Genomic DNA, 25841 nt, shown 5'->3' with positions numbered 1-25841 from the left:
TGAGGCCAGCCTCAGCAACTTAGCAAGGCCCTGTCTCAAAATTTAACAATAAAAATTAAAAAGGGCTGGGGTGTAGCTCAATTGTAGAGCACCCCTGAGTTCAATCTCCGGTACGAAAAAATTTAAAAAAAATAAAAACAGATGGTGTCTGTCATAAAGAAGTCAGCCAGGCTGGGCGCGGCAGTACACGCCTGTAATCTCAATGGCTCAGGAGTCTGAGAAAGGAGGATTGCAAGTTCAAAGTCAGCCTCAGCAACAGTGAGGTGCAAAGCAACTCAGTGAGACCCTGTATCTAGATAAAATACAAAATAGGGCTGGGTATGTGGCTCAGTGGTCGAGTGCCCCTGAGTTCAATCCCCAATACCCTCTCCGCAAAAAAAGAAGTCAGCCAGGAGACTGACTGTGTTAACACCATAGCTCTTATGCCTAACCATCTGGGAATATGTTGCTCTAGTGTATCTTCCTTTGGGTCCTGGGGAGCCCATGCATTGGAGAGTGACAGTAAGATTTGTACACATTAGAGTCAGAGAGTTACAGGGTTAAAGGTAGCAGCGCTCCTTAAATCACGCAGTGGTGATGGCAGCAGCCTTTAGCCATTAGAGGGACATCTGCAAGGTTCAGCCTCTGCCCGGGAGGCACGAGCTCTGCTGTCCAAGGAGAGAACCTCTGAACATTATCCACCTGGAGGATCAGATCTTATTTCAAGGGAAGCAGTCAAGGTCCTGTGTGGGGGGGACCACTCCACAGTGGCCAGGAGTCCAGCTAGGAGTGTCCTCCGCTGCCCACCAACCAACCTGAGAAGGTAGTCCCAGCTGCCAAAACCATCAAGGGCATATATTCTGGGGATGACATGTCTCCCCACCCTCCTGCCCAGGTTCGGATCAAGACCAAGGGAATGCAAGACCAAGGGGCCAGCAGGGTGGGTTTCTGGTGAGGCCTTCTTCCTGACTTATAACTGGTCGCCTTCTCATAGTGTCCTCGACAGTGACGTTGCTGATGCCTCCTCTTCTTATAGGGAGACCAGGGGTATCACATGAGGTTTCACCTTTATGACTCCAGCTAACCAGCTAACCTTAATTACCTCTTTAAGGGGGGGGGGGATGGCGGGTTAGAGTTTTAGCGTATTAATTTGGGAGGGGACACAATTCAGTCTATAACACCCCCCTTCCTACTGGTTCCTACACATCACGGCTCTTGAATGCCTCTGGCTTCAGCCCTTATTAAGATGGTAGTAATCCCTATTAAGATGGTAGAGGTGCTCCTCTGCTTCCTGCCATTCAAACCCCTGCACCACAGTCAGGCTTGGAATCTCAGGCTGCATGGGAACCAGACCTCTAGAACCAAGAACTGGGACACCAGGCCTGACAAAGATTTTTTTGTGATGCTCCTTGGCATAAGTAACAGTCTGGCAGATGGAATTTGATTTCAGAATCATCATTTTTCTAGGGCATTGCAACCAATTAAGAGAACAACGGGACAGAACATGTAAAATCTAAATCTAAAACACAGCGCCTCCCAGTACACCTCACCAGGAAAAAAATCTTGGCTAGCTCTCACCTGCTGCTGCAGCTTGGATCTGAAGGGTCCCCAGAGTTCTGTGTGTGAAGCCTTGGTCCCCAGCCTGTGAGGACTTTTGGAAAGTGGTGGAACCTTTAGGTGGGGCCCAGTGAGAGAAGTTAAGTCATTGAGGTGGTATCCTTAAGGCGATATCGGGACTCCAGCCCCTTCCTGTCTCTCTCTCTTTTCACTTCCTGGTCACCACGGGGTGAACACCTTTGCTCAGCCCTGAACCCCTGGACATGGTGCTCTTCCTCACACAGACCCAAACACATCAGTGCCAACTGACCATGCACTGAAAACTCCAACACTGTGAGCCAAAATCACCTTTCCTCCTTAGAAGTAGATTTTGTCACATATTTTGGTGGCAGTGATAGAAAGCTGACGATGCACCCCCATAAAGCTGGGTAAGGATGAAGATGGTGTTTCGCTGGCCTTTGTGGCTTTTGTACCCAGTGCTAGGGCTGCCCAGGAAATAGCTGAGACAGAGAGAGTTCACCTTGGGGCTGGGGATGTGGCTCAAGCGGGAGCGTGCTCGCCTGGCATGCGTGCGGCCCGGGTTCGATCCTCAGCACCACATACCAACAAAGATGTTGTGTCCGCCAAAAACTAAAAAAAAAAATAAATATTAAAAAAAAAGAGAGAGAGAGTTCACCTTGAACTCCCTTCACCTTGAAGGCCATGGATACTCATCCCCCAAACCTCAGGTCCCAGGCCACCGGCTATGGGAGAAAGATGACAGTCCCCAGTGTCATTCTTTTCATCTCCCTCACTCAGGTATCTCCAGTGGGCAGGGTTCTGACCCTGTTTGAGGAGACTATCACCAGCTGGCCGGACTGGCCATATGAGCTGGGTTCAAAGGAACTGGCCGTATAAGTAGCTATGAAAACTGCGAAGAAACCACGCAGCACACGTAAGTTTCTAAGTCAGGACAGCTCCAGTGCTGGTAGGAGCAAGAGAGCCAGCACACCCCGAACCCCCTGTTTTTATTTAGAGGAAATACATTCAGGAAAGTTCCACCCAAATAAGGCAAGAGATTGGGGTTCAAAGGGTGGAGTCTTGCTTGGTGATGTCTTGTGGTCAGCAGATTGACTGACAACTTGGAAGGCCACACCCATCTCAGGTGCTGCGTGGCACAGCCCAATCAGGCAAGCAGTAACATCAGGCCAGTCCTCTCATATGCTTTGAATGCACACAGCTCACCCACCCACAGCCCATGCATGCCTCCCAACAGAAGACTTTCAGCTCTCACCTGTACTTGCACCCCTGAGGGTCTGACCCTGAGCCACAGGAGCATTCCCAAGCCAGATAGGGCATCTTTCGCCCCAGAGAAGCTACTTTTAGAAGCTGGGTGGGTAAAGAATGCTGGGTGGCAGAATAATGAGGTGCTAACAGACGTGGCAGGGGTGGCCCACTCCTCCTAGGCTGCCATCCCAGGTGAGTACCTCCAAGGATGCAGGAATCAGTGGTCAGAGGACAGAAAGAAGCCTGAGAAAGAAAGCCCTCTCTCTCCTTCTTGAGTCCAAACAAATCTTCAAAGTCTGGTCCGAATCTGAAGCCAAGCTGCCTCCCAGCCATGAGACTAGCCCCACAGCACCTTCTGTACCAGGCCATGTGACTCTCCAACGGAGGACAATTTCAGAAAACTCTGATTCCCAATCCATCCTCTCCCTCACTGGCCTGTGTCTGGAACTTCCAGGAACCGTGTGAACTCAGGAAGGCACTTGGGGATCCTCTACTCTCTGGTTGACATCCACACCCATAAGAGCTCATGTCCACACGCCAGAACTGAGGCCTTGGACCCATCTGCCCCACGGCCTCAGAAGCTAAAGCCAAGAGAGTGGCTACCAGTGGACTCAGGGAGGCCCAGGGACACTGACACAAGCCCAGGTAGGGAGACAGCCACACAATCCGCATCATTGTTTGTGAGTGATGCACTGCATGAGGACAGCATCCCACATCAGGGGATCTGGCAGGAACGTGGTGCTCCAGGGGAAGACCAGGCACCAGTTCAAAGCTGCAGGCCCGTGTGGCTAGTCCCCATTCACCTAGGGACACTCCCAGACACACTCAGGCCCATCTCAGAGCTCCTTGTTCCCCCTCACAGGCCCTAAAAATAAAGCTCCGTGCTTATTCTGGTCTCCGTGCTAAATGAAGTCTTAGGAAAGAAACAGACTCTCAGGTTTCATGACTGGGGCCCGAGGAGAGGACAAGGACAAAAGGTGGGGGGAGGCTCAACAGCACGGATGCAGCTTCAGCCTTGGCTTTGAGGGAACGAAGGCCATCAGCCCAGAGGAGATTTCTAGGGCCACCAGCCATCCTCAAAAGGAGGCACAATCGGGGGGACAAATTTGACTGCATAGTATCCAGCCTCAGTTCAGTGCTATCCCAAAATCTGCACAGTGGCCAGTGGTCAGGATCCTGTCTACTGTAACTGTCATGGAGTGGAAAGTGAATGCTGTGCCCCACAGCCCCTGAGGCACACACAGCAAGTGCATCCTCCCCTGGCCAGCTCCAGCTCAACATGCAGCTCTAGTATCACAGACAGTCCAGAAGGATCCGAGAGGGAGGCCTCTAGAGAGACATCCAGAGTGAAGGGGACGAGACACAGACCACCTCCTGTGGCTATGTGCCTCCCTAAGAAGATGCCACCGTGCCCTGCACGTGGAGGACAGTCAAGTCCATAGCTTGGTTGGCCACAGCCCCCAAGGTCACCTGAGGTGAAGAAGAGGAGGAAATATTGCAGGACATAAACAAGGTGTCCAGACCTGGCACTTAGGATCTGGTCACTAGAGGGCGCTCCAGGATCAGAGCTGACTCCCGGGCAGCCCTGGCCCTGGTTTGGAGGTTTGCGGACAGGCTGCACATTTATTCATTCAACATGCATCTGCTGAACAATGACTTTGTGCCAAACACTAAGTGCTTTGAAGGGTACAAAATGATTGAGATGCGAGTCACGTTTCATTAGAAAGTTGGCATTAAAAGCAAAAAATAGTGCATCCATATTTATGCTGGTAACTCCTCCTTATTTGATGCCACCGTGTTTAGTCTTCACACACAGCCCTCCTCCCCCCAACATGTAGGCATGGCTGAGCTCTCTCTCACATCTTTGCCCCAATGTCTACTTCTCCTAAGCCTACCTTTCTGCCTGATTTTAAAGCTCAGGATCCCCAACCGTGTTCCTCAGCTCCTCTAAACTCATGGAGCTTATCATCATAAAAATACATTCATTATCTCCATTGTCTATGTCCTCCCAGAATGTAAGGTCCAGGAAGGTGGAGGGTCTGCCTGTGTTCACTGATGGCCTAGAACACTGTGTCACACACAGTAGGCATGTGGCAGGTGACACTTCCAATGAGCTCCAAGTACATGGAGTATTCCTGAGGTTTGGGGGTGGGAGGTTAGATGACATTTAAGCTGGCCCAAAAGATGAGGAGCAATTCACAGGTCAGTAAAGACAGGAAGGGGCAGAGCAGACTAAGGGGACCACAGAAAGCTCAGGGTTGAGCTGCAGCACAGGATAGTCCAGAAGCTCCCCCTAATCCCACCCTCCCCGCCTCAGGCCCAGCTCTGAGCAGGGATCCTAGACAACAGCTGGGTTCTGCCTGTCTGCCCACCTGGGCCTTCCCTCACCTCCATTCCTCTGGCCTGCTCCCTGCGCTGGGTATGGGTTTCGTGTGGCATTTGTTACCATCCTGACAAAGGCCAGCCTGTGCCCCTCCTGTCTCAATTATATCCTCCCTTCTGCCACTAAGAAGAAACAAACTGCACAGCTCCGGGAAAACAATCCATCATTTTGTCATAACATTTCCATTTCAAAGACTTCCTTTAGGAGCTTCTCCCAGACCAGCCGCTTCCTCTCATTAACATGAGAACTGGCAGGGAGTTGAGTGACAGGGAAGGGAGAGGGGCTGGGAATAGGGCTCTGGGCCTGAGGCCTTTACTAGCCCACTCAGGGGGCAGGATGTTGGTGTGTGGGGTCCTGCGTGCTCGAGTGCATGCGTACACTTGCGGCTTTGTGAACTTGTGCATCTCTGCATTCGCTATTCATGCTGTGAGGTCAGAGATGTACCTTCTTGCATCGCATCATAAGGCATAAGCCACTCTGGGGCACTGGCTGAGCCTCCATGGGGTGCTAAGTACTCATCTGGATGCCCAGGATTCAGAAAGGAAAGACAGACACCCGGGCTGTCATCTGCACCTCAAAGGGAGATAGATGTGTCATCCAATCACCAACACCAAACTCTTCACCAAGCTGTTGTAAAGAGCACTGCTGAGCAACCAGGAGGCAGAGGAGTGGGGATGTCATCTCAGAGGAAGTGACATTTAAGCTGCCTGAAGGATAAGAAGGCAGAGGAGACAGCAGGCGAAGATTCCAAGGCACGCTGCAGGTGTTTGGGTGCCATTTAGGCAGAATGACAGTGGCAGCTAATGGCTACCGAGGTTCTCTCTGCTGCCCTGTCGTTGCCTGGGCCTAGTGAGCCAGCCCAGCACTTCAAAGGGCCTCCTGCATCCTCCCAGCTCCTTCCCAGATAGAGATGTGCTGATGGCCCCCTGGCCCCTTCTCAGATCTCGTCCTTCATAGCTGGCAGAGGACCCAGATCTGGGCCTGGCTGCAGAGCGCTCAGGGTGGGGGAGGCTTTGCAGAGCCCAACGACCTGAAGGCAGCTAGTCCCCCTCCTCTCTCTTCAGAGTCCTCCCAACAAGCCCAAGGAGAGTCCAGGGGGACAGCAAGGAACGGGGAGTGGTGAGCCAGGCAGGTAGCCAATGTCGGAAGTCACAGACCAAGAGAGCAGTGTGACTCTTGAAGTTCTCGCTGACTGAGTGGCTCACTGGGGCGTTCCCTGAGTTAGGCCCTTTGTCCTCCGGAGGAGGCCACAGTCTGCGAGGGAGATGGACAAGGAAATAAACAAGACTAGGCACACGCCTGGTAGGAGCATCCTGAAGAAATGAGGACGGATTTGAGGTCTGAAGGCTGATTAAAAACCAGATGGCTGTTGACCTGTGAAGAACATTCCAGGCAGCTGTGTGCAGAATTGAAGACAAAAGGGTGCTGCACTGCCCACACCCGGGGAGCCCCAGGAGGCAGATGACACACACACCTGACTCTCTGTACCCTCACTGACTGTTCATGACAGGGACTGACACCAAAGCCACGTGGTCCTGGTGGATGGGGGCCATCTAGTCCAAGCCTCATATTTATGAACGTTCCCATGTTTAGACTTTCTTCATTATCTCTAACTGAGGTTTGGGAGTTTAACATTCAATCGTGAAACGCAAGCCATTGAAATATACAGCACAATGGTTATAAGCTCATTTCACATTTTGTGTGGGGGGGGGTTATTTTTTTCATCTGTAGGAAGACTAAAAATAATGCAAGTGGCCTAATTCTGTCTCACTCTTGGCAAATAGTTAGTATTGGTCCTAGATGTGGAAAGCGAGACTTAGAGAAGTCACCCAAAGCCAGAGCTGCCTCCTCTGCAGAGCACCACGCCTGCTTCCCTGGTCCCTGAGGCTCAGACAACAAGGCCTGTCCCAGTGGGCACATGCCCCATCCTTGGACTCCTGGATGTTCTCCTAAGGCCCCCACCCCAAGCCTCCTCAGCTCACCCTCCTCCTCCATGTCACCCCCACAAAGACACAGGCCCAGCCCTGCCCCTTCCCTGCTAGAGGCCAGGGATGCTCCACTGACCCATGCAGGCCCTGTGGATGGAACCTCACTGCCCTGGGTTCCTCATCTTGTGTTTGGGTACAGCTGAGAAAGACCCCAGGATGTGCCCCCGGGTGGGCTTGTCAAGAGCATCCCATCTCACCTCCCACTGGGACAAAGAATCAGGCAACCAGACTCCTCCTCTTCAGATCCCACCTCAGAGTCTCTTCTGTGAAGCAGTGTCACCACCAACCTGCAGCTTCCTGCCCCTTGGGACTGGCTGCCCTCCTCTCCGGGTTGGCGGAGCCAGCCAGGGTGGGGATGGGAAATAGATAGCAAATAGCCCCACCCTTTCCAAGGCCTCCTGAGAGTTAACCGACTCTGCACGAGCAATTTCAAGTCCAATCACTCTATTTAGGGTAAGGAGAGAGGGCGGACGGTCTGGCTCTGGTTTGGAAAACAGGAGCCTGATCAATTTGGTGAGCCACGAGAAGGGAAAGATTGTCAAAAGAAGAAGGTGCAAAGAAAGAGGAGGGAGGCCACGGAAGCAAACATGGGTGGCCCCTGGCAGAGGACTGTTCAGAGTTGGCCAACCTGACTCCAAGCCTGGGGTCTCCCCCGGAAGCTTGCCTTGCTGCCCACCAAGGCAACCCAGGGCCTCAACCGAGCCTAACAGTACCCACCTGCATCCCTTGATCTGGCCCTGTGATTCTGGACCCCCTGCTGGCCCTCCAAGGAAGAGTATGCAAGCTCTGTGAGCTTGGGTGTTCTGTCTGCTTCACACCCACAGTCCTCCCTAGAAACCTGAACCCTGACATCCGGCCTTGACCACAGAGAGCCAGGTTCACACGAGTCTGCCCTCAGGAATGGAGCTGCTCTCTGAGCACTGGCGGTGGCTTTTGAGCCCCTAAGACTGAGGACAGGATGCTGAACTGCAGTTCATCCACCCAGTCCCTTGGCCCTCTACCACACACTCTCTGCATCTTTTGCAACAGCAATGAGACCCTTCTAATGGGCCTGCAGTCTTTCTCTGCAGGGGCCAAGTGCTCTCTACACAGCCCCCCCGCCCGCCATGCTCCTGCCTCTCTCCCTCTGGTACCCTTTTTCCAGAAAGATCTAGAGCAGGAAGACAAGATAACATAACTGGTCTTCTCTGAACGGAGCCTGAAATAGCCAATCTCTTCCTGAAAGTCTCCACCCACCGACTGTGTCCTCGGCCTTCCCAACACACATGGCCCCAGTCCTGCCCATGGAAGTCACAAAACCACCCCTATATCAGTGCAGGGTCAGCCCTAGTGAGAACAAGGGAAAGCAGACTTTGCAAAAAAGTGTTTATTGGAAACCGTCTGTGAGAAATCCTGATCTATGTGCGCACACGCGCATGTGTGTGCGTATACTTGTATTTGTGCATGTGTGTGTTTGGGGAAAATGTGGTCTGTGGTCAGTGTTCAATAGACAGCCTTGGCCAGCCCCACGCGGTTATGGGTTCTGTCAAAGACACTGTAATACTCCCGGACGAAGATAGTCCCCAGGACCCACAGCGGGGAGTTACTGTTCTCCTGGAAGCCACTGTAGCAGAAGTCCTGGCCCTGGGAGAGACAAGACGGAGATGAAGTGGTTCCAGCACCATTCGCAGAGCCTCATGAGAGGTGTTTATCTGCCTCACCCCACAGTTACTCTGTATTATTCCATTTCATCCTTGGAATCATCTTCCCAGACAAACAACTGTCAGATTCACCTCACTCAACAGATGAAAAAAGTCAAGATTTAAAAACTGAAGTGACTTCGTCCAAGATGATCTGGTGAAATCCTGGAGCACGGAGCCCCAGTCCCCTGCACTGGGCTCCATATCCCCTCCTGTCCCCTCCAGCCTCCTGCCTTCTGGCTCTCAGCACTCACTGCCCTGGTGATCAGTCAGAGCTGGCCTGGGGGCCTGTGGCATGAGTTTGGGGCACTTTGATCAGATCAAAGCTGAGGCCAGCAGACCTCAAAAAGGCTCCAAAAGTCCAGGCTCCCTAAAGAAACTCTGGTCAGAGCTCTAGGTCCCCAGGGCTTAGAGGCTTAAGCAGGGGATGGAGGTTCCCATGGGTGCTGGTTCCATCTACCCTCCCCTCAAGCCTCAGTCCTCTGCCCTTCCTGTCCCCCATTTCTCCCATTTGAGGCTGTAGTGGCCACAAATGAGGCTCAAGGATGCATGGCCCCAATCAAAAGGGACCGCTCAAGATCCAGCAAGACTGGATTCTCCATCTGGCCCACGCTACTTCCTGTCACCAGAGCCAGAGCCCAAAAGGGGGAGAGAGGAGGAAGAGGAGGATAAGGAGGTGGAAGAGGAGGAGGAAGAGGGGTGCTAAGTGGAGCCAGGACATCGTCTCCAGAATCCTACCTGGATGGTATACGCCAAGGGTGGCAATGAATACTTTCTTCCGTGGATCTCAAAGACAATCGTGGGCATGCTGCTCAGGCTCCAGCAGTTGATGATAAACTAAAGAATCACGGGAAGGGAGAAGGTTGGCATCCAACTGTAAGAGGCACCCACGCTGACAGCACAGAACACCCTCCTTGGCACCATGTGAGCCACAAGGTAGAGAGGGGACCCTGCGTTCTCAGACCACAGGAGGCTCTCAGGATGAGACCCTGATCCTATGACATGGTCCTCAAAGAGTCACACTGAGGGGACCAACTGTCAACACATCAGGGACAGACCCCAACTTGGGACAAGGAGGGGCTTGCCTCTGTGTCTTCCCCTGTAGGCCCAGCCAGAGTGCATGAGGACCCTGGGAGCTCTTGGCCAGCAGACAGAGACAGGATACACTGGTGCTTGGGGACCAAGGGGACCCAGCCAATGTCCGCAAGGAAGGAAAGCACAGCCTCCCAGAGCACCAGGAGCCAGACCGCAGCTGCCACACAAAGTGGGGGCTCCCACAGCCACCATGGGGACCCAGAAATCCCCAGCCACCATGGGGACCCAGGCTCCCTCACCGCTTCCCTTGATCATTTCTTTCCTGTGAAAGGGGCCCCTACTTCAGGGGCCTCAGGAGGTGGGATGAGGGCCTGACCTCACCTGGCCATACTGGCCGCGTGTGGCTCCGATGGCCTGCTGGATCTTGAGGATGTCGTGGGTAGGCCCGGCCAGCAGGGACGTGCCCGTGTCCAGAATGGCCTGGCAGCCACCATCACAAGCCACCACCACACCACTGATGGTGATCCTAGGAGGGTAACCAGGAGGACCTTGGGGCACGTCCTTCTTCCAGCCCTCCCTCCGGGGGTCCTTCCCACCTGCCTGCCAGACTCCAGAAGCAGGTAGAAGAGCCCCAACCGCCCCTGGGCCCCTTCCTTTGGGCCCCTTCCCAAACCCATAAAACTCCCTGAGCTCAGAAGAAACACCTGAAACCATTTTCTCCCAATTTACTGGTCAAATTGAGGACTGCCCTCCTTCTATGGGTCAGAAATGTCAATAAAACAACCAATTCTAGTGCATTAAGGGGTCAAATGAGGACTGTACTAGCTACCAAAGATCTGGCTTCAAGTTTTCTTTCTGCCATTTATAGAATGACTTGGGCAAGTTGCCCAGTTTTTGTGTACCCAGGCTTCTCATCTGTAAAATGGGCATATAAATAACCCTAGCCTTGATGTCCTCAAGGCATGGGGACAACAAGGACTGGGGTGTAGCTCAGTGGTAGAGCACTTGCCTAGCATGCACAAGGCCCTGGGTTCATCCCCAGCATCACAAATAATAATAATAATAATAATTTTTAAATAGGGATAATAATGGCACCCACCTCATAAGATTTTAGTGGGGAATAAATGAGACGGTGTCATACAATTGCTCAGCACTGTGCCTAGCAAGTAGGACATGCTCAATAAACACAGCTCGTCTGGACAGCCGGTGAATGTGCAGCGTTACCACTGACAGAAGTCACTGGCCTCAGAACGTCCACTTCGGAATCCTATGGACATGACCATGCTGTAGTCTTTCTCAGAACCCTGTTGCCTGACACCCAGGACCCCACTCCCCAACCCAGAGTCAGCATCTGGTTGGGGCCAAGGCAGGCTCTGCTCACCCACCTGTCCACAGCAAACTGCCAGTACTTCTGCAGGGTCACGGGCACCCAGTCCAGAGAGCCCATGTAGTAGGATGTGTCTATGGCCCCCAGCGTGAGCATGCTCCCCTGGCCAGTCCTGGAACCAAGGCAAGGCATGCTGTGGCACAGTGAGGCGTGGTGAGGCGTGTGCCCCAGCCACCCCTGAGGCAGAAGTGATGAACACCCCCTGCCCCTCACTCCTCCCCGCTGGCTGGGGTTTGTGCTGATGTCAGCCACCGCACCCTTTCTCGTTGGAGTGCCCAGCCCTGAGTTCAGGCAGCACCTGGAGCCCAGAGCACAGCATCGCTGAGGGAGGGGAAGTAGTGGCCCACCACACAGGCAGGAGGACTGGCTGGCCTCTTCTCTGCTCAGGTGTTCTCAGCTGTCCTCTTATACCTGCACCCAAGCCCAAATCCCCTCTGTTCCTTCTGGGTTACTGTCTCACCTGTGGTGAGGAACACTCTTACCTGCTTCCCACGCTGCTCTCGCTTCCCAGAATCCATCAAGACCCTCTCACCCAAGGCCTAGTGCACGCTGTCCCCGCTGCCTAAAATGTGCTATCCCTCTGTCTCTCTCCTGATAACCCCCCATACCCCTCAGCAAAGTTTGCCCTATCCTCCACACACACACACACACACACACACACACACACACACACACACACACGCATGCATGCATGCACCACACCCGCACACACACGCTTCGACAGGATAGACCTCCCAGGTGTTGCAAAGCTACTGGCTACACTCAAACCTCCTAGCAGACCTTCTCATAGTTGTTTGGTTCCAATGTGTGTGAAACTATGTGCCTTTACCCCTAGCTCGTCTCGTTTGCTGATGGGAGCCCATCTCCCAGCTCAGCTGCTGCACATAGAAGGGCCTGGGACAGGTGTATTGAGTTCATGGAGGAACTCGTGAATGGACTGCGCCAATTTACCCTTTGCCCGGTTCACCTGGCCTCAGCCACCCCGCCCCTTCTCCTGGAGGTGACCTCCTTCTCTTCCAGCTGCCACCCATCCTGGGCTGAGTTGAGCTGGATCATCACAGGGAGCAGAAACACTGGCCTGGGAGCAGGTGCCCCAAGTTCCTGGTCTGGCTCAGCCACAGCTCCCACATGACTGTCCCTCCCCAGTCCTTTTCCTCCCTAGTGAAAGGGAAAGGTGGGACTTCTTTGGAGTCAGCTCTCAAAGCCTGTGAATCTCAATGACATGAACAAATGATTTCTGAAGTCCCGTCACTTGGGAAGAAAGTTGTTCAAAGCTCATAGGTCGAGATGGGATCAGCCTTTGTTTTCTAAAAGCCAATCAAAGTTCCCTTTGACCTGGTGAAATCTGACTGTATAAATATGATTCTATTGGCGCCCTTGGACCGAGGTTGGATGGATCAGGAAACCAGGAGAGGGCTTGCTTGGGTGCTAATGCCTGTGTCCGGGGTGTGGACACTGGCTTCAACAGATAGCTCTTACCAGGCCATCAGTCAGACCCCAGCTGGACACAGCTCCTACCTGCTCATGTAAACTGAGAACAAGTCTTGGGCCAGCAGGTGCCTGTTCATCATGTTATCAAACACGGGCACCGAGCCCTCAGAGGCAAGGGCAGGATAGGCCAACCCCAGAATCCCATCGAATTCAGAGTAGGTAAAGATGTCGCCAGGCTCCTGAGTGCTCAGGCCCACCGTCTGATGGGGGTCCACAAGGTCGGAGACCTGCAAGAAAGACATTGTGACCTTCACCAGGGAGTCCCTGAGGCCAGAGACTGAAAAGTCCCAGGATGGGGGACAGCCAGTTCTGGGTCACAAGCTGGTGTCAGGGTTTCAGCCTCACTGGGTCTCTATCCTTCTTATAAGGCATGAGCTATTTGATCTTAAGAAATGAAAATTCCGGGCTGGGGATGTGACTCAAGCAGTAGCACGCTCGCCTGGCATGTGTGCGGTCCAGGTTCAATCCTCAGCACCACATACTAACAAAGATGTTGTGTCCGCTGAGAACTAAAAAATAAATATTAAAAAAATTCTCTCTCTCGCTCTCACTCTCTCTTTAAAAAAAAATTTTTTTTAAAAGAAATAAAAATTCCTTTTTCTGCACTTTGTGCTGTGGTTTGGAAGAACTGGTCTGATGAGCCAGGAAGCTGGGGAAGAAAGGAGGCAGAGCCAGGTACAGAAACCAATGCCAGTGTTGGGGTTGAGCCCAAGGAAGGGGGTAGGATGAGCATGGCCCAAGGCCCCCTCTGCGGGCCTGCGGTCCCCTGTCACCTGTGCCTGGGCTCTCGTCCCCCAAGGAAGAGCTGTGGAGATACCACCATGCAAAGAAAGAACATGTTGCATCTTGCATCTCCAAGACCCAGTCTGGGCCCTATTCTGTCATGTGCTGACTGTGACCTTGAGCAAGTACCTTTCTGAACCTCAACCCTCTTATCTGACAAATGGAAAACACCACCGTCTCCTCAAGGCAGCACTCAGCCTAAATCGTACTAAGGCTGAACGTTTGTCCACCATTCCCTGGGTTCGCTTACTGAACATTTCGTGGTACTACGCTGAGGAAGCATTAACTCCAAAAAGTCTTCCTAATTTGCTTATTCCCTGAACAGCCAATGTGTCCACCAGCCTACCCTGGGCCATCACTGTCACTAGCTTGGGCAAGGCTGGGACTAAGCCTTCTGCCTCCACTCTGACCCCTTATAACCTATCCTCCATAAGAGGCAGCCAAAGCCGTCTTTAAAAATGGAAGTCAGGTCACGCCACGCTTGCTACAAGTGTCCATCCAATAAGGCTCAGCATGAAACCTCCATTCCAGGGTCCCCTCCAGCTCTGTTCCTGCTCCTTGCACCTCATCTCCCTTCCCTGGTCCTTCTCTTCCTCAGAGCTCCCAGTCCTCCCCTCCCAGGGTCTGGACTTGGTGCTCCCTCTGCCTCAACATCCCCCTGCATCTTCTCGGGCCCAGCCTCTGGAACTGCATCATTTGGGTTCTAGCTTGCACAGGCCACCATGTCCTCTAGATCTCTGTCCTCAACCCCCAAAGCACCTCTCTTCCTACTTTCCAGGTTCATTCTCTTCATGTCATTCAGCACTGTTCAAAGTCATCTGACTCAAGTGTCCCTTGTCTTAGACTGTAAGCATGAGGGGGGGCAGGCCCTCCATCCCTCTTGTTCTCCACTGTATCTTCAGTTCCAAAAATAATTCGATAACCATTCTAAACCAATTCATTCTTTCAATCAACAAAGGGTCATTGAGAGTCCCCAATGTGCCAGGTCCCTAAGGAGGTAACAATGGACAAGAAAAGTACCTGCCCTGGGGGGAACTCACGTTCCAGTGGGAGAAACAGATGACACATTTTTAAAAGAAGTAATATAAAGCCAGTGCGGTGGTTCTCTGATCCCAGGGGCTCAGGAGGCTGAGGCAGGAGGATTCTGAATTCCAAGTCAGCCTCAGCAACTTGGCGAGGCCCTAGGTAATTTAGCAAGACCCTGTCTCAAAATAAAATATATTTTTTAAAAGGGATGAGGATGGGGCTGGGGATGTGGCTCAAGCGGTAGCGCGCCCATCTGGCATGCGTGCGGCCTGGGTTCAATTCTCAGCACCACATACAAACAAAGATGTTGTGTCTGCTGAAAACTAAGAAATAAAATATTAAAATTCTCTCTCTCTCTCCCCCCCCCCCACTCTCTCTTTAAATAAATAAATAAATAAAAAGGGCTGGGCTGGAGATGTGGCTCAAGCGGTAGCGCGCTCGCCTGGCATGCGTGCGGCCCGGGTTCGATCCTCAGCACCACATACCAACAAAGATGTTGTGTCCGCCGAGAACTAAAAAATAAATATTAAAAATTCTCTCTCTCTCACTCTCTCTTAAAAAAAATAAAAAATAAAAAAAATAAAAGGGATGGGGATGTAGCTCCGTGGTTAAGTGCCGCTATGTTTAATCCCCAGTACCAAAAAAAAAAAAAAAAAGTAATACAGAACATGTCAGATGGCAATGAGCCTGTCTGAGGACAAATAAATCAGGGTAGGACAATAGGCAGTTTGTCACTTTATATGATGGTGAGATAGACGCCATTGATAAAGTGACATAGAGCAGAAATACATGAGGCGATTTGGGGAAAGTATGCCTTAAGCTGAGAGGGGAGGGTGGCAGAGGTGATCCAGCCTTCGAAAGGGTGTACGTGGGGTACAATAGACTGCAGAGTAAGTGGCATAAGCTCAGAATGCTCAGCCCTGTTGAGGACACTTGAACAGGACTGAGGAGGCGGGAACCTGGACCTGCAGAAGGCTCTCAGGTGGGGCTCTGAGCCGGGGTGTCTGGGTGGAAAGTCAAGGTGAGCACTGGCCACCCGCAGCCCCACTTACAGTGACAGTGTCGTGGCCCAGAAAGCCCAGCACAATGCCCGTGGCATACAGGACCAACAGGGGCTTGCTGAGGTTCTGGAAGGTAGAGGACTCAGTCGGGTCAAAGCGGTGATGGTTTTCTGGAACACAGACCCAGGGTTAGTGGGGTTCTCGGGACCTTTTTGCCTCTTGACAGTGCCAGCCATGGCTGACCCCTTGCCATATTCCTATAGGAAGACAGTCTCAGTACTGGTCATTCTCTCTTTTAAAAATGAGCAGCTTCTTCTTTCTATAGCCTTGGCCCCACAGCTAAAAATAAAGAAAATATTCCTTTGCTGCTAGACCCAGCTCTGGTCCCGGTGCTGTCTGTATAGCTTCCACTCTGTGTTCCCATGGATATTTTACTTGCACCAGCTGAGTAATCTTAGCCACGTCCCTGTTCCTCTCCAAAACTCGGTTTCCTCTTCTGTGAAATGAGGATTAAAAAGAGTACCCACCTCGCAGGACTACCAGGAAGAAAGTGCCTAACGTACGTCAAAGTTTGCTTTTCACTGATAACAGACACTCTCAGTATTTTCCTGTCACCCTGGAACATCATAGCTCCATTATATAGAAAGGAAAGTGGAGGATCCAGCAAGTTAAGTGGCTGGCCTTGGCTCCCGGTAGGGACAAAGCAACAACATATGGGTTTCCCTAATTCACTTCCAGTTGGTGATTTTATACATCAGACAGACCCATGATTTTCAAACGTTCCCAGTCTGTGGCCAGCTAGCAGGACTGAGCAAGGCGATGGGACCTAACTGGAAGACTGGGGACGTCCAGTTTGCTCTCCACCTCAAGCCACCCCTCCCCGCCATCCTGACCACTGAGTGGATCTGAGCGTGGGCTGAGGCAGAGCCGGAAGGTCACTTACTGCAGGCTTCGCTGTTGCAGGAGAGGGAGGGCACCCAGAAGTCTGAAGAGCCCGTGTCAAACACCACGGTGAACTCCTGGGGCGGGGTCCCAATATAGATCTTTCCAAAGTACTGACTCTGAGGACAGACAGCTCTGGATCAGAGGCAGGGGACAGTGAGGGAGGGGAGGGTCAATGCTGGGCAGGAAGCATGTTCAGGTTTATAGGCCCTGTGCTTTCTGCTCAGAGACCTGGGAGGTCAGGAAAGAGGAAACAGAAGGAGGATTCTGGAGAGGGTTCTTCATCTCAAGCCTCCACAGGTGCTCCCACCCCCAGCCACTCACGGCCTGGTCCTCTCACCACCCCTACTAACACTGCTACATCAACCTCAGAAGCAGACCTCGAACCAGGACTGAAATCCGGCCTGGAACAGGCACAGGGCCACCTGTCCAGGAAGGACACCTGGCCACCTTCCAGGCAGGAAGGAGCTGGACACAGAGATGGGGCATCAGTTGCATGCCGGGACCTGAGTCCTAACCCATGCTACCTGGTCCCTCCTGCCCTTACCAGCCCTCTCCACGTTTCAGAGCCAAGGCTGGGGGCAGAGAAAGGTGATGATGACCTAGATATGGAAATTAGAGCACCAAAGAGGAAAAATCTGGTTGTTTACTGCCAAGAGTAACAGAGAGACACAAGCTTCAGAATGGAAGAGGGCACAAGGAATGTTTCCACCTGGGTCCTAGATAGGAAAGAAAGGAAGATGGCGCCCACGTCCTAGGCCGGCCATTCTTCAGTGGGCACCAGCTGCACCAGCTGTCCCCATTCCTGCTGAGTCCAGACTAAGACATGGCTTCCTGGGCTGGGAGGGCAAGCCTGAGGTCAGCTCAGGAACAGATCATGTGCCCTGGAGGGATTGTTGTATGATGAAGCTCAGACCCTTCCAGCAGGGACATTGGAACCCTAAAGTCCAGATTGTCACCTATGCCAGGTTGGTGGCCCACTGTGGAGCTACTGAGGGCAGGAATATGGCTTCCACAACCCATGGGTCCCACTGTTCCTAAAGGAAGAAAAGCCCCAGGGAAGCAGGTACCAAAGGAGCAAGAATTCATGGCTGGTTTGACTCACTCACATCTAGGTAGTTGGCCAGTGGTTCCTGGGCCACTTTCCCAACGTTGGAGCTCCTCCTGATGAACTCGTACTGGTGTTTCTTCAGAAAGTCCTCCAGGAGCCCAAGATCCTGCAGGGTGCTCCTCAGTGATTTCCCTTTGTGCAGAGGGATCCTGAGGAGGTAGAGAAAATCTATGAGGAGGGAGGCCCTGGACTCTGTAAAGTACCCCCACACTGCTGTTCCCCGTCCAGCCTCTGATCACCAATCCATTGACTGAGGCCAAACATTATTTTTTTTTTAATTCTAACCCAAAGTAAGAAATATATTTTATAGGGGTTGTGATTGTGGCTCAGTGATAGAGCGCTTGCCTAGCGTGTGTGAGGAACTGCGTTTGATCCTCAGCACCACATAAAAATAAATAAGTAAATAAAATAAAGGTATAAAAAATACAACAACATTTCTTAAAATATATATATATATATATATATATATATATAATTTTATATCACAGATCAACACCCAACCTTACTAAATGCAGAGAACCGATATTTCCTATTCCTTTTCTCTTTTTAATAGTGGAGACTCACTAAAGATTTATTTTATAACTCACCAAGGAGTTTTCCAACGCAATGTTTGAAAGATCTAGGTATACTATCACTCATTCGGGCACCAAACTCTTTTACTGTGTACCTACTATGTGCCAGACACTGTACAGGGCTCAGGGGAAAATGATAGCAAAAAGGATAGAAACTCAACCCTCCAGGAACTCACAATCTATAATGGAAAACTGTGTCTCCCACATCCTGCCAATGTTCCGGCCCTCTGCTAACCCCTTCTCTCCACTCTCTGGGTAGCATCTGTCCTAATCTGAGTTGAAATTTCTTTACAGCATTTCTCAGCACAGGGCTGGGACCCTAGGGACCTCTTGATCCTGTTTAAGTGCTGGATGATGGAATTAAGTCCTCAGAGAAGAAATCAAGAGGGCAAAACAGCAGAAACGTATTCTAGACCTGGCTCTGACCTGTTCATGACAATTTGGGAGGTTCCCCGACCGCTCTGAGCTTCGCCTGGTGGCTTTCCCAAACCTTCTAAGATTCGCTGTGGCAACTCCTCAAAGCCCTGCAAGGTTCATCCTCAGAGAGTCTCCAAATCTCTCTGAGCATCATGTTGGTGGCTCCCCAAAGCCCTCTGAACTTCAGGTCCCTCCTCTATTAAAAAAAAAAAAAAAAAGTTTAACTCCTTCCTTTCCAGCTACTGTTCTAATCCTGCCCCTGGCCAACCAGGTGACTTTACCTGTCCTCTCCTGTAGACCTGTAGACAGTAGAGCTTGGAGATGCCTATGGTCCCTTCCACCTCTTAAGAAACATGTGGCTCTCCTCTGGGGGCAGGGAAGGGGCTGGTTTAAAGGACAGCCTGAGACGACAGATTCAAAACTACTTTGGGAGCAATAAATCGGCATCAGTTTTCAGACTCACAAAGAGAATGGATTTTCTCAGATCCTTCATAATCCAAGTCACCACACGGATGCACCCATACGGATGGGTGAATGATGGGCTCCTCTTTGGGGCCCTCGCTCCTGGCTCTCAGACCTGACTGCTGCTAGGACCTGACTTTGAAATGAAAGGTGCACAAGATGTTTCTCGCCTTTGTCTCAGGTGATAGAAAAGGACTCACACATAGGAGGAATGGGGCTGGACTGAGCTCCAGAGGCCAGCCCCATAGGTACCTTTCCTATGTCCCCATGTGGAGGCCTCAGAATGCTTTCTGCTTGGCTCCAGCTCCAAGTTTCTGACTGGCTCTGGATTTCATTGCTAAATGCCTGACGACTCCCCCAGTAAGAAGCTGAGCTCCTGCTGGGTGGACCTCTCCCAGCTCAAGGCCTCAGACAGAAGTCAGCAGTCAGAAGGCAGCACACCCCCTGGTGCTGAACCAGGATGGCGGCCCTCTCTGGAGGCTCCAGTCACCAGGGAGTCCCCAGCTATAGCTCTGTCTCTGTCCCTGGGCTGGGACTACCAGCACCCTCAGGGACAGGGACATCATTTTTAAAACTACCATGAAAGGCACTGACTGGTTGAAAGCACCCTGATTGGGCATCTTGGTTCCTTTTCAGGCATCCAGCTTCCCCAGGGAGGGACTCAGGCTTCCCTGTGCTCAGTCCCTGTGACAGGACTCAAACTCCAGCACCTGGAGATATTGTGATGTCACAGCCAGGGTGCAGGCCACCTGGGGCCAAGCTCTGGCTCTGCTGTTACTAGCTAATTACATGATCTTGGGCAGCTCAAGGACCCTCCCTCTCTCTCTCCCTGAACAACAGTTCCTGCTTAAGCTATTAGGATTAGTAATGGTGTAGGTAAAGGTTAAGTGCCCGGCATCTCATAGCTAACAGCTCAATAAATTATCAGCTATTATTTTTGAAGGGGACCTGAACTTGAAGTCCACCCTCAGAGGACTTCATAGTCAAGAGAACTTGGTTTTGTTTAATGAATGCATCTATATATAACCTTGATAGTGTGTCTGACACTAAAACATTTTAAAAAATATCAGGTCATACAATCCTCATAACAGCCCTATTAGATGGACAGTACTATTTAATCTTATAACAGATGAGGAAACTGAGGCACGGAGAATCCAAGTGGTCACAGAGCTGGGGATCGAATGCCAGACGGTGTGACTCCAGAAGCTATGCCCTCATCTCCCAGGGTGGCCTATCTGACTCCTTGATCTAAGGGACACATTGGCGGGAACATGCAAAGGCGAGACCCACAGAAGTGACTATCCCAGAGCCAACAGCACCCTCCCCCAAGACTCCCCACAGCAACAAATGTCTGGAAGTCCAGGGGCACCCCACCCAGAGAATGCCTGGGATGCCCTTCGCAGGGTCTCATATTCACCTGGTAACATTGCTGCCCTGGGAGAGAGCCAGGACGGCAAGGAGCACCACGAGGCACCTCATCCTGGACCATGGGTGGCCACCAATCCAGCCAGTGCCCATCCTTAAGGCCTTTATAGAGAAACAGGGTTCCCTCTGGCTGGATGCCCAAACTTCAGAGTCAGCCCTCGACCTCAGACCACTCCACAAACATAGTGAAATCGTACCCAGACTACCTAAGACCCACAATGATAATGACCACAAAGTCCTCCACCCGGGGGACTTCAAAGGTAAAGGGAACACCGGCTTGATCCTCAGGCTGGGAAATGTCAACACTGGCCCATCTGACCTGTTTCCCCTCCAAGCTGGACTTAGGTGTCCGTACAGGCGGGGCTGCCACCAGGAACCTGTTCCATGTCCACCTTGTGCTTTGTAAGAGTCTGGTTCTCAACAGGCTCCACCTTCCTCCCCTCCCTGAGCTTGACTGCAGTGAAGGTGGAAGCCTGCCCTGTCCCGGAATCTCCTGGTTCAGGACTCCTGCCCCATTTTTCTAGGAGAGGTTCAGGCTGGTCCCAAAGTGGCCTCTGAGGCAAAGGCTGCTTGCTCCACCTGTCACCCCAGTGAGTGGGTATGGGGGTTCAGAGCACAGAGAAGATGAGCTCCAGGTTCCCTCAGAGCACAGTCTTCAGGAGAGGGCAGAGGCTTGTGCATCCCTAAGGACATGGGTCCTTGGCACCACATGAGATGGGTGATGAGAGGTAAGAGATAAATGCCAGGTCACATGTGCAAAGGGAAGAACTGGGGAGGATTGAACTGGAAAGGTGGACGGGTCCCACATGTAGGAAAGGAGGGGAGTGTGACAGTGATAGTCGGGCGTAGGGCACAAGGTTGGCCAAGACTCCTTGAAGTCCCACCCAGCAATGCAAGGAGAAGCACACAGGCAGGAGGTTGTGTCAAGCAGAATTTTCCAGAGAGTCCAGGCCAGAGAGTCTCTCAAGCCTGTAGCCAGAGAGAGACAAAGGACTGCAGCCATGAAACTGGTGGAGAAGTTCATACCCTAGGGCTGACAGGGGGCTGCAAACTAACCAATCAGGATTAAGTCAAGATGAGGTGGGCAAAATAGGAAGGCAAGGGTTTCAGAATCACAGGTGTGTAAAACACGATGACAGCTGCCCATCACCTGGAAGAAAGCCCACCTGCAAGAAGGAATCCTGAAAAGTGGAAGGGGGCAGGCTGGGGCAGCCAAAGGACAAGTGTGTGAAGGATCTGGACACATTGGTCCCTCTAAGGGGAGAAGACTCCAAAGTTTCATGCACTTGGTTTGTAAAGACGTCCAGAGGGACCCAAGGGTTTGAACAGAAGTTAGGCAGACAGCCAGATCCAACACTACTGTGGCCATGTCCCCCAATACCCATGTCCTTTCACAAAGCCACCAGCCAGGTTTCTAGAGCCTAGGATGCTGTGCTCCTCATGTCCCTGGGAGGTGGCCACAGGCACATGCAGCTGTCTTTATGGTACTCGCTCCCCCAAGCAGAGGGCAAAACTAACACTGAGTGGTGTGGCTTGTTTCCTGTTTTGTCCCTGCAGGACAGGGCCTGCATGCCACCTACCTGTGTGCCATACAGAGGTGCCTGGTTAAACAGATAAATAAATGGATGGCCCTGCCAATGCATGAGAAGTGGCAGAAGCTACAGGCAACAGCTGTATGATATCTTGCTGCTGAAGTGAAGGAGCCCCACAGAGGTTAAAGGGCTGGCCTGTACTGAAGACGCAGCTTGAAACTGTCCCGAGAGCCCTGGCCTAATGCACAACACACGACACTTCAGGACCATGCCTGCTCTTCCTCACTCCTCCCAACCTCTGGGAACCCCGTGGGACAGTCACACCTGTGTGGGGTGGGCCCTGTCTGCAGTGTCCAGGGCTTGGACTCCACTGAGGTCAGCACCTTCAGGAGGGCCACACCACTCTGCTCCATGTTGCCAGAGGCCCAATGGGACCCGGAGGCAACTTCTCCTGGACAAGGATCCCGGATGTCAGATGCGGCCACTTCTGCCATTTGAAGGTGACCCTCAAAGCCAATTTTAAAAGATCCCTTAGTGCTGGTTGCTCTGTGTTTGTTCACACAATTGGCATCTTTCTAAAAGCTTTTTCAAGTGTACTCTGGAACTCTGCCGCAGGGGCATGGTGTAGAGAGAGATTATCTGCATGTGGAGGCCAAGAACTACAAAAAGCTTTTAGAAAAGCCATGATAAGATTTCATCACTGGTTACCTGGTACCAGGTAGAGATAACTCCCTTTGGTCTACACTGCGTGGTGCTTGGGGACTGACCCACAAAAGAGGCTAAAACAACCCTTCCCACCTTGGCACTCAGATGCAAACATCAGTGAAGCCAACTCAGGTCGATTTCTCGAGCATATTCTATGTGCTTGTGCTTGTCAGGCAAAGCTAGATGCCATCATCTCTACCCCTAGGGAACCCAAGGTCAAACAGGGGACAAGTTAGGTCTGATAGGAGGAAATCCAAAGTTAAGCCATGCTTCCTCCCCTGCTGCAAAGAGCCAAGGGACAGAGGGGCCAGCATGGCTTCTGGGAAGTGCACGTGTGAGCATCCTGAGTCAGGTACATAGTGGTGTGACCTTGAGCAAGTTTCCTTACTTTCCCGTGCCTCAGTTTCCTCCTCCATGGGGTAGACACATTGATACTAAGAAGATCACACAAGGACCAACCTTAAGAGTATCAAGTGCTGATAGGTGTTGGGCCTTCTGCAAATATGTGTGGTAGGTGACTGCCCTGGTGGGACTTGTTTCCTCATGGCTCACAGTGCTGGTGTGAATCTCAGGTGTGTAGGACACATCAGTGTCTTTCCTGTTGCATACGTCAACTGAATTTCTACATGAGGACCCCCATCCTTCCAAGACCAGGGGCAAGTTAATCTTAGTCATTTGGGGGCAGTGCCTCTAGGGATGTGCTTTGGTCCCGGTGACTCTCCAGTATGCCAAGTCTGGGTCCCATGATTTTTCTTGTCCCTGCCCTAACTTAGCCTTCTGGGTAGTCGTATCCCCCTGGACAGGCCACCTAGCCACTCATCCCTGGTCTTGCCACCTCTCAGCCACCACCACGGAACAGGGTCCAGGTCCCTGCCGGTGAGGACCTGCGACTTTCCTCACCACTTCTCCCTTCTGTGTCCTCCCAGGAGCCTGGAGTTCTCCTGTGCTTCCAGCCACAACCCTGGAAGTCCTATCTGCTTTCTGCCCAGCCCATGGATTCCCTGAGGCAAAGAAAAACAGGAAAAAGACAAGAAAGAAAATGAAAAGACTCTTTAAAAAAAAAAAAAAAGCACAAAATCAAGGAGTGATGTGGCACAAAGCAGGTGGTAAGGGTGAGCACACCCTCCCTTCTTCCTCTTTCTCCCACCTTCACAGTAGTGGCTGCTGGGGCCACAGCTCGTCACCGACATCCAGCTCTTTGTCCCTGCCCAAGAGTTACAAACCCTTGAAGTAACTGGCCAGGAGATGGCCGCCCAGATTAAGGTTTTTGTAGCCTCAATGGAGAGCATTACCCCAGAAGATCAAGTTGGGCTCCTGGCAGGCACACTACTGGAGGCTGAGGCCACTCTAGGCCAGTGTGGGGTGGAGGCCCAGACTACTTTGGAAAGTAGCTGGATGCATGCTTGGAGGTAAAGTCCAAGGTTCTCTGGCCCAAGCTGGAAAAGTGAGAGGTCAAACTGTCAAGGTGGCCAACCAGGAGGAGGAGGAGGAGGAGGAGGAGGAGGAGGAGGAGGAGGAGGAGGAGGAGGAGGAGGAAAAAGAAAAGCCTGGCCAAGAGGCAGATGCAGTACAACTGGCACTTTGTCAATGTTGTGCCCACCTTTGGCAAGAAGAAAGTCTCTAATTCTTAAGTCCTTTGCTTAAGTCTTTGCTACTTTCTTTAATAAAGCCACTTCATCCAGAAATAATAAAATAAAAATAAGAGCACAAAATCCGTGTCTCAGAATGTTCTTGAGCCACACTAAATCTCTTTAACACTTGTGTTTACTTCCCGTTAGATACCACTGCTTTACTCCTTTAGATGGTTCCATGTTCATGTTTTGCCCTGGGGCTGCAACTCAGTGGTAGCGCACTTGCCTAGATGCTCAAGACTCTGGGTTCAATCCCCAGAACCACAGAAAAGTAGAATAAAATAGTCTCGTTTGAATACATGATAAAATAGAAAGATAGAGCATGCATGTATTGGGCGGGGAATGTGGCTCAGTGGTACAGCAGCTGCCTGGCATGCATGAGGCCCTGGGTTTGATCCCCAGCACCACATTGCACACACACATATGTGTCTGCCCAATTATCTCAGAAAAGTAAAGCTAGAATTTAAACTTTATTCCTAATTTTTTGTTTTGTTTTTTTGTTTTGATATGCTGAGGATCAAACTCAGGGCCTTGACTGGATGGGCAAGTGCCCTACCACTAAGCCATACCCTCAACCCTTGAACTCAATTCTTTTTTTTTTTAATTTTTTTTTTAATATTTATTTTTTAGTTTTCAGCAGACACAACATCTTTGTTTGTATGTGGTGCTGAGGATCGAACCCAGGCCCCACACATGCCAGGCGAGCGCGCTACCGCTTGAGCCACATCCCCAGCCCTGAACTCAATTCTTAAATGCACATCCTATCAATTCAATGGCATGACCCACCTGGCACAAAACTCTGCCATTCTGCAAAGTTGACTGAATTATGTCCACACTTAAAAAGCCTCCAAGACTGCAGATCATGGAGCCCTGGGGCATTTATGACTGAGAAAGAGCAACGGCACAACTGGGGGAGACCTCAAGAGAGTGGAGACCTGGCAAGCACATCTTAAGACTGTCCTGCATATTTATTAAACACCACCTCCCCATCTTTCTTCCTTCCCATAAAATGATCCCTGTGCATGGTGTAATGGTTTGCTCACCTGCTGCAGTCAGCAGAATACTTTGAGAATAGCTCCCAGCCTCCTGCAACTTTATTTGTTCTTCACTAAGCAGTCCAGGCCTTGCAAATGTCTGCCCAGTGCATCACAGATAGGCCAGGTCCTCTTGGGAGAAAGTGGAGGTATGAGTTTCATCTTGAACCTGAGACAGCATATTATTAGTTCCGAGAGACAGCAGTGGTGAAGCCCATCCCAGGTTCCTGACTGGGAAAGCAGAGAGGATGGGACAAAGGAGACAAGGCAATTTCTACAGCTATGGTATAAGACTCTGGGCAGGACCAGCAGCTCCCAGCAGAGAGAAGCACACAGGCTGGTCAGGAAGCACCTGTTCTGGCCCCTCCTGGCTCAGGAACCTTGGTCAGCAAAGAGGTTGCAGACCAAGCTCCTGTCCCTGGCCACCTGCCCACC

General features: G+C 51.6%; 1 protein-coding gene and 1 pseudogene across 1 annotated transcript; one reads left to right on the top strand and one right to left on the bottom strand.

Moving 5' to 3' along the window:
• Nucleotides 1-8562: 8562 nt before the first annotated feature.
• Nucleotides 8563-20558, bottom strand: LOC101971368 (chymosin). Its single transcript, XM_078024921.1, has 9 exons — nt 20497-20558; nt 17627-17777; nt 16519-16636; nt 15627-15745; nt 12793-12992; nt 11273-11386; nt 10269-10413; nt 9591-9689; nt 8563-8796 (listed from the first exon to the last, which is right to left on the bottom strand). Exons 1-9 carry the CDS (start codon nt 20556-20558, stop codon nt 8656-8658), a joined length of 1149 nt encoding a protein of 382 aa, XP_077881047.1. The 3' UTR covers nt 8563-8655.
• Nucleotides 20559-22464: 1906 nt separating this feature from the next.
• On the top strand, nt 22465-24372 carry LOC144368637 (ubiquitin-like FUBI-ribosomal protein eS30 fusion protein pseudogene; annotated as a pseudogene).
• The last annotated feature ends 1469 nt before the right edge of the window (nt 24373-25841 follow it).

This window comes from Ictidomys tridecemlineatus, chromosome 11 (assembly GCF_052094955.1).
Source record: "Ictidomys tridecemlineatus isolate mIctTri1 chromosome 11, mIctTri1.hap1, whole genome shotgun sequence".
Classification (NCBI taxonomy): Eukaryota; Metazoa; Chordata; class Mammalia; order Rodentia; family Sciuridae; genus Ictidomys; species Ictidomys tridecemlineatus.
The sequence above is the reverse complement of the archived record's forward strand: the minus strand, read 5'-3'. Positions and strand labels throughout refer to the sequence as shown.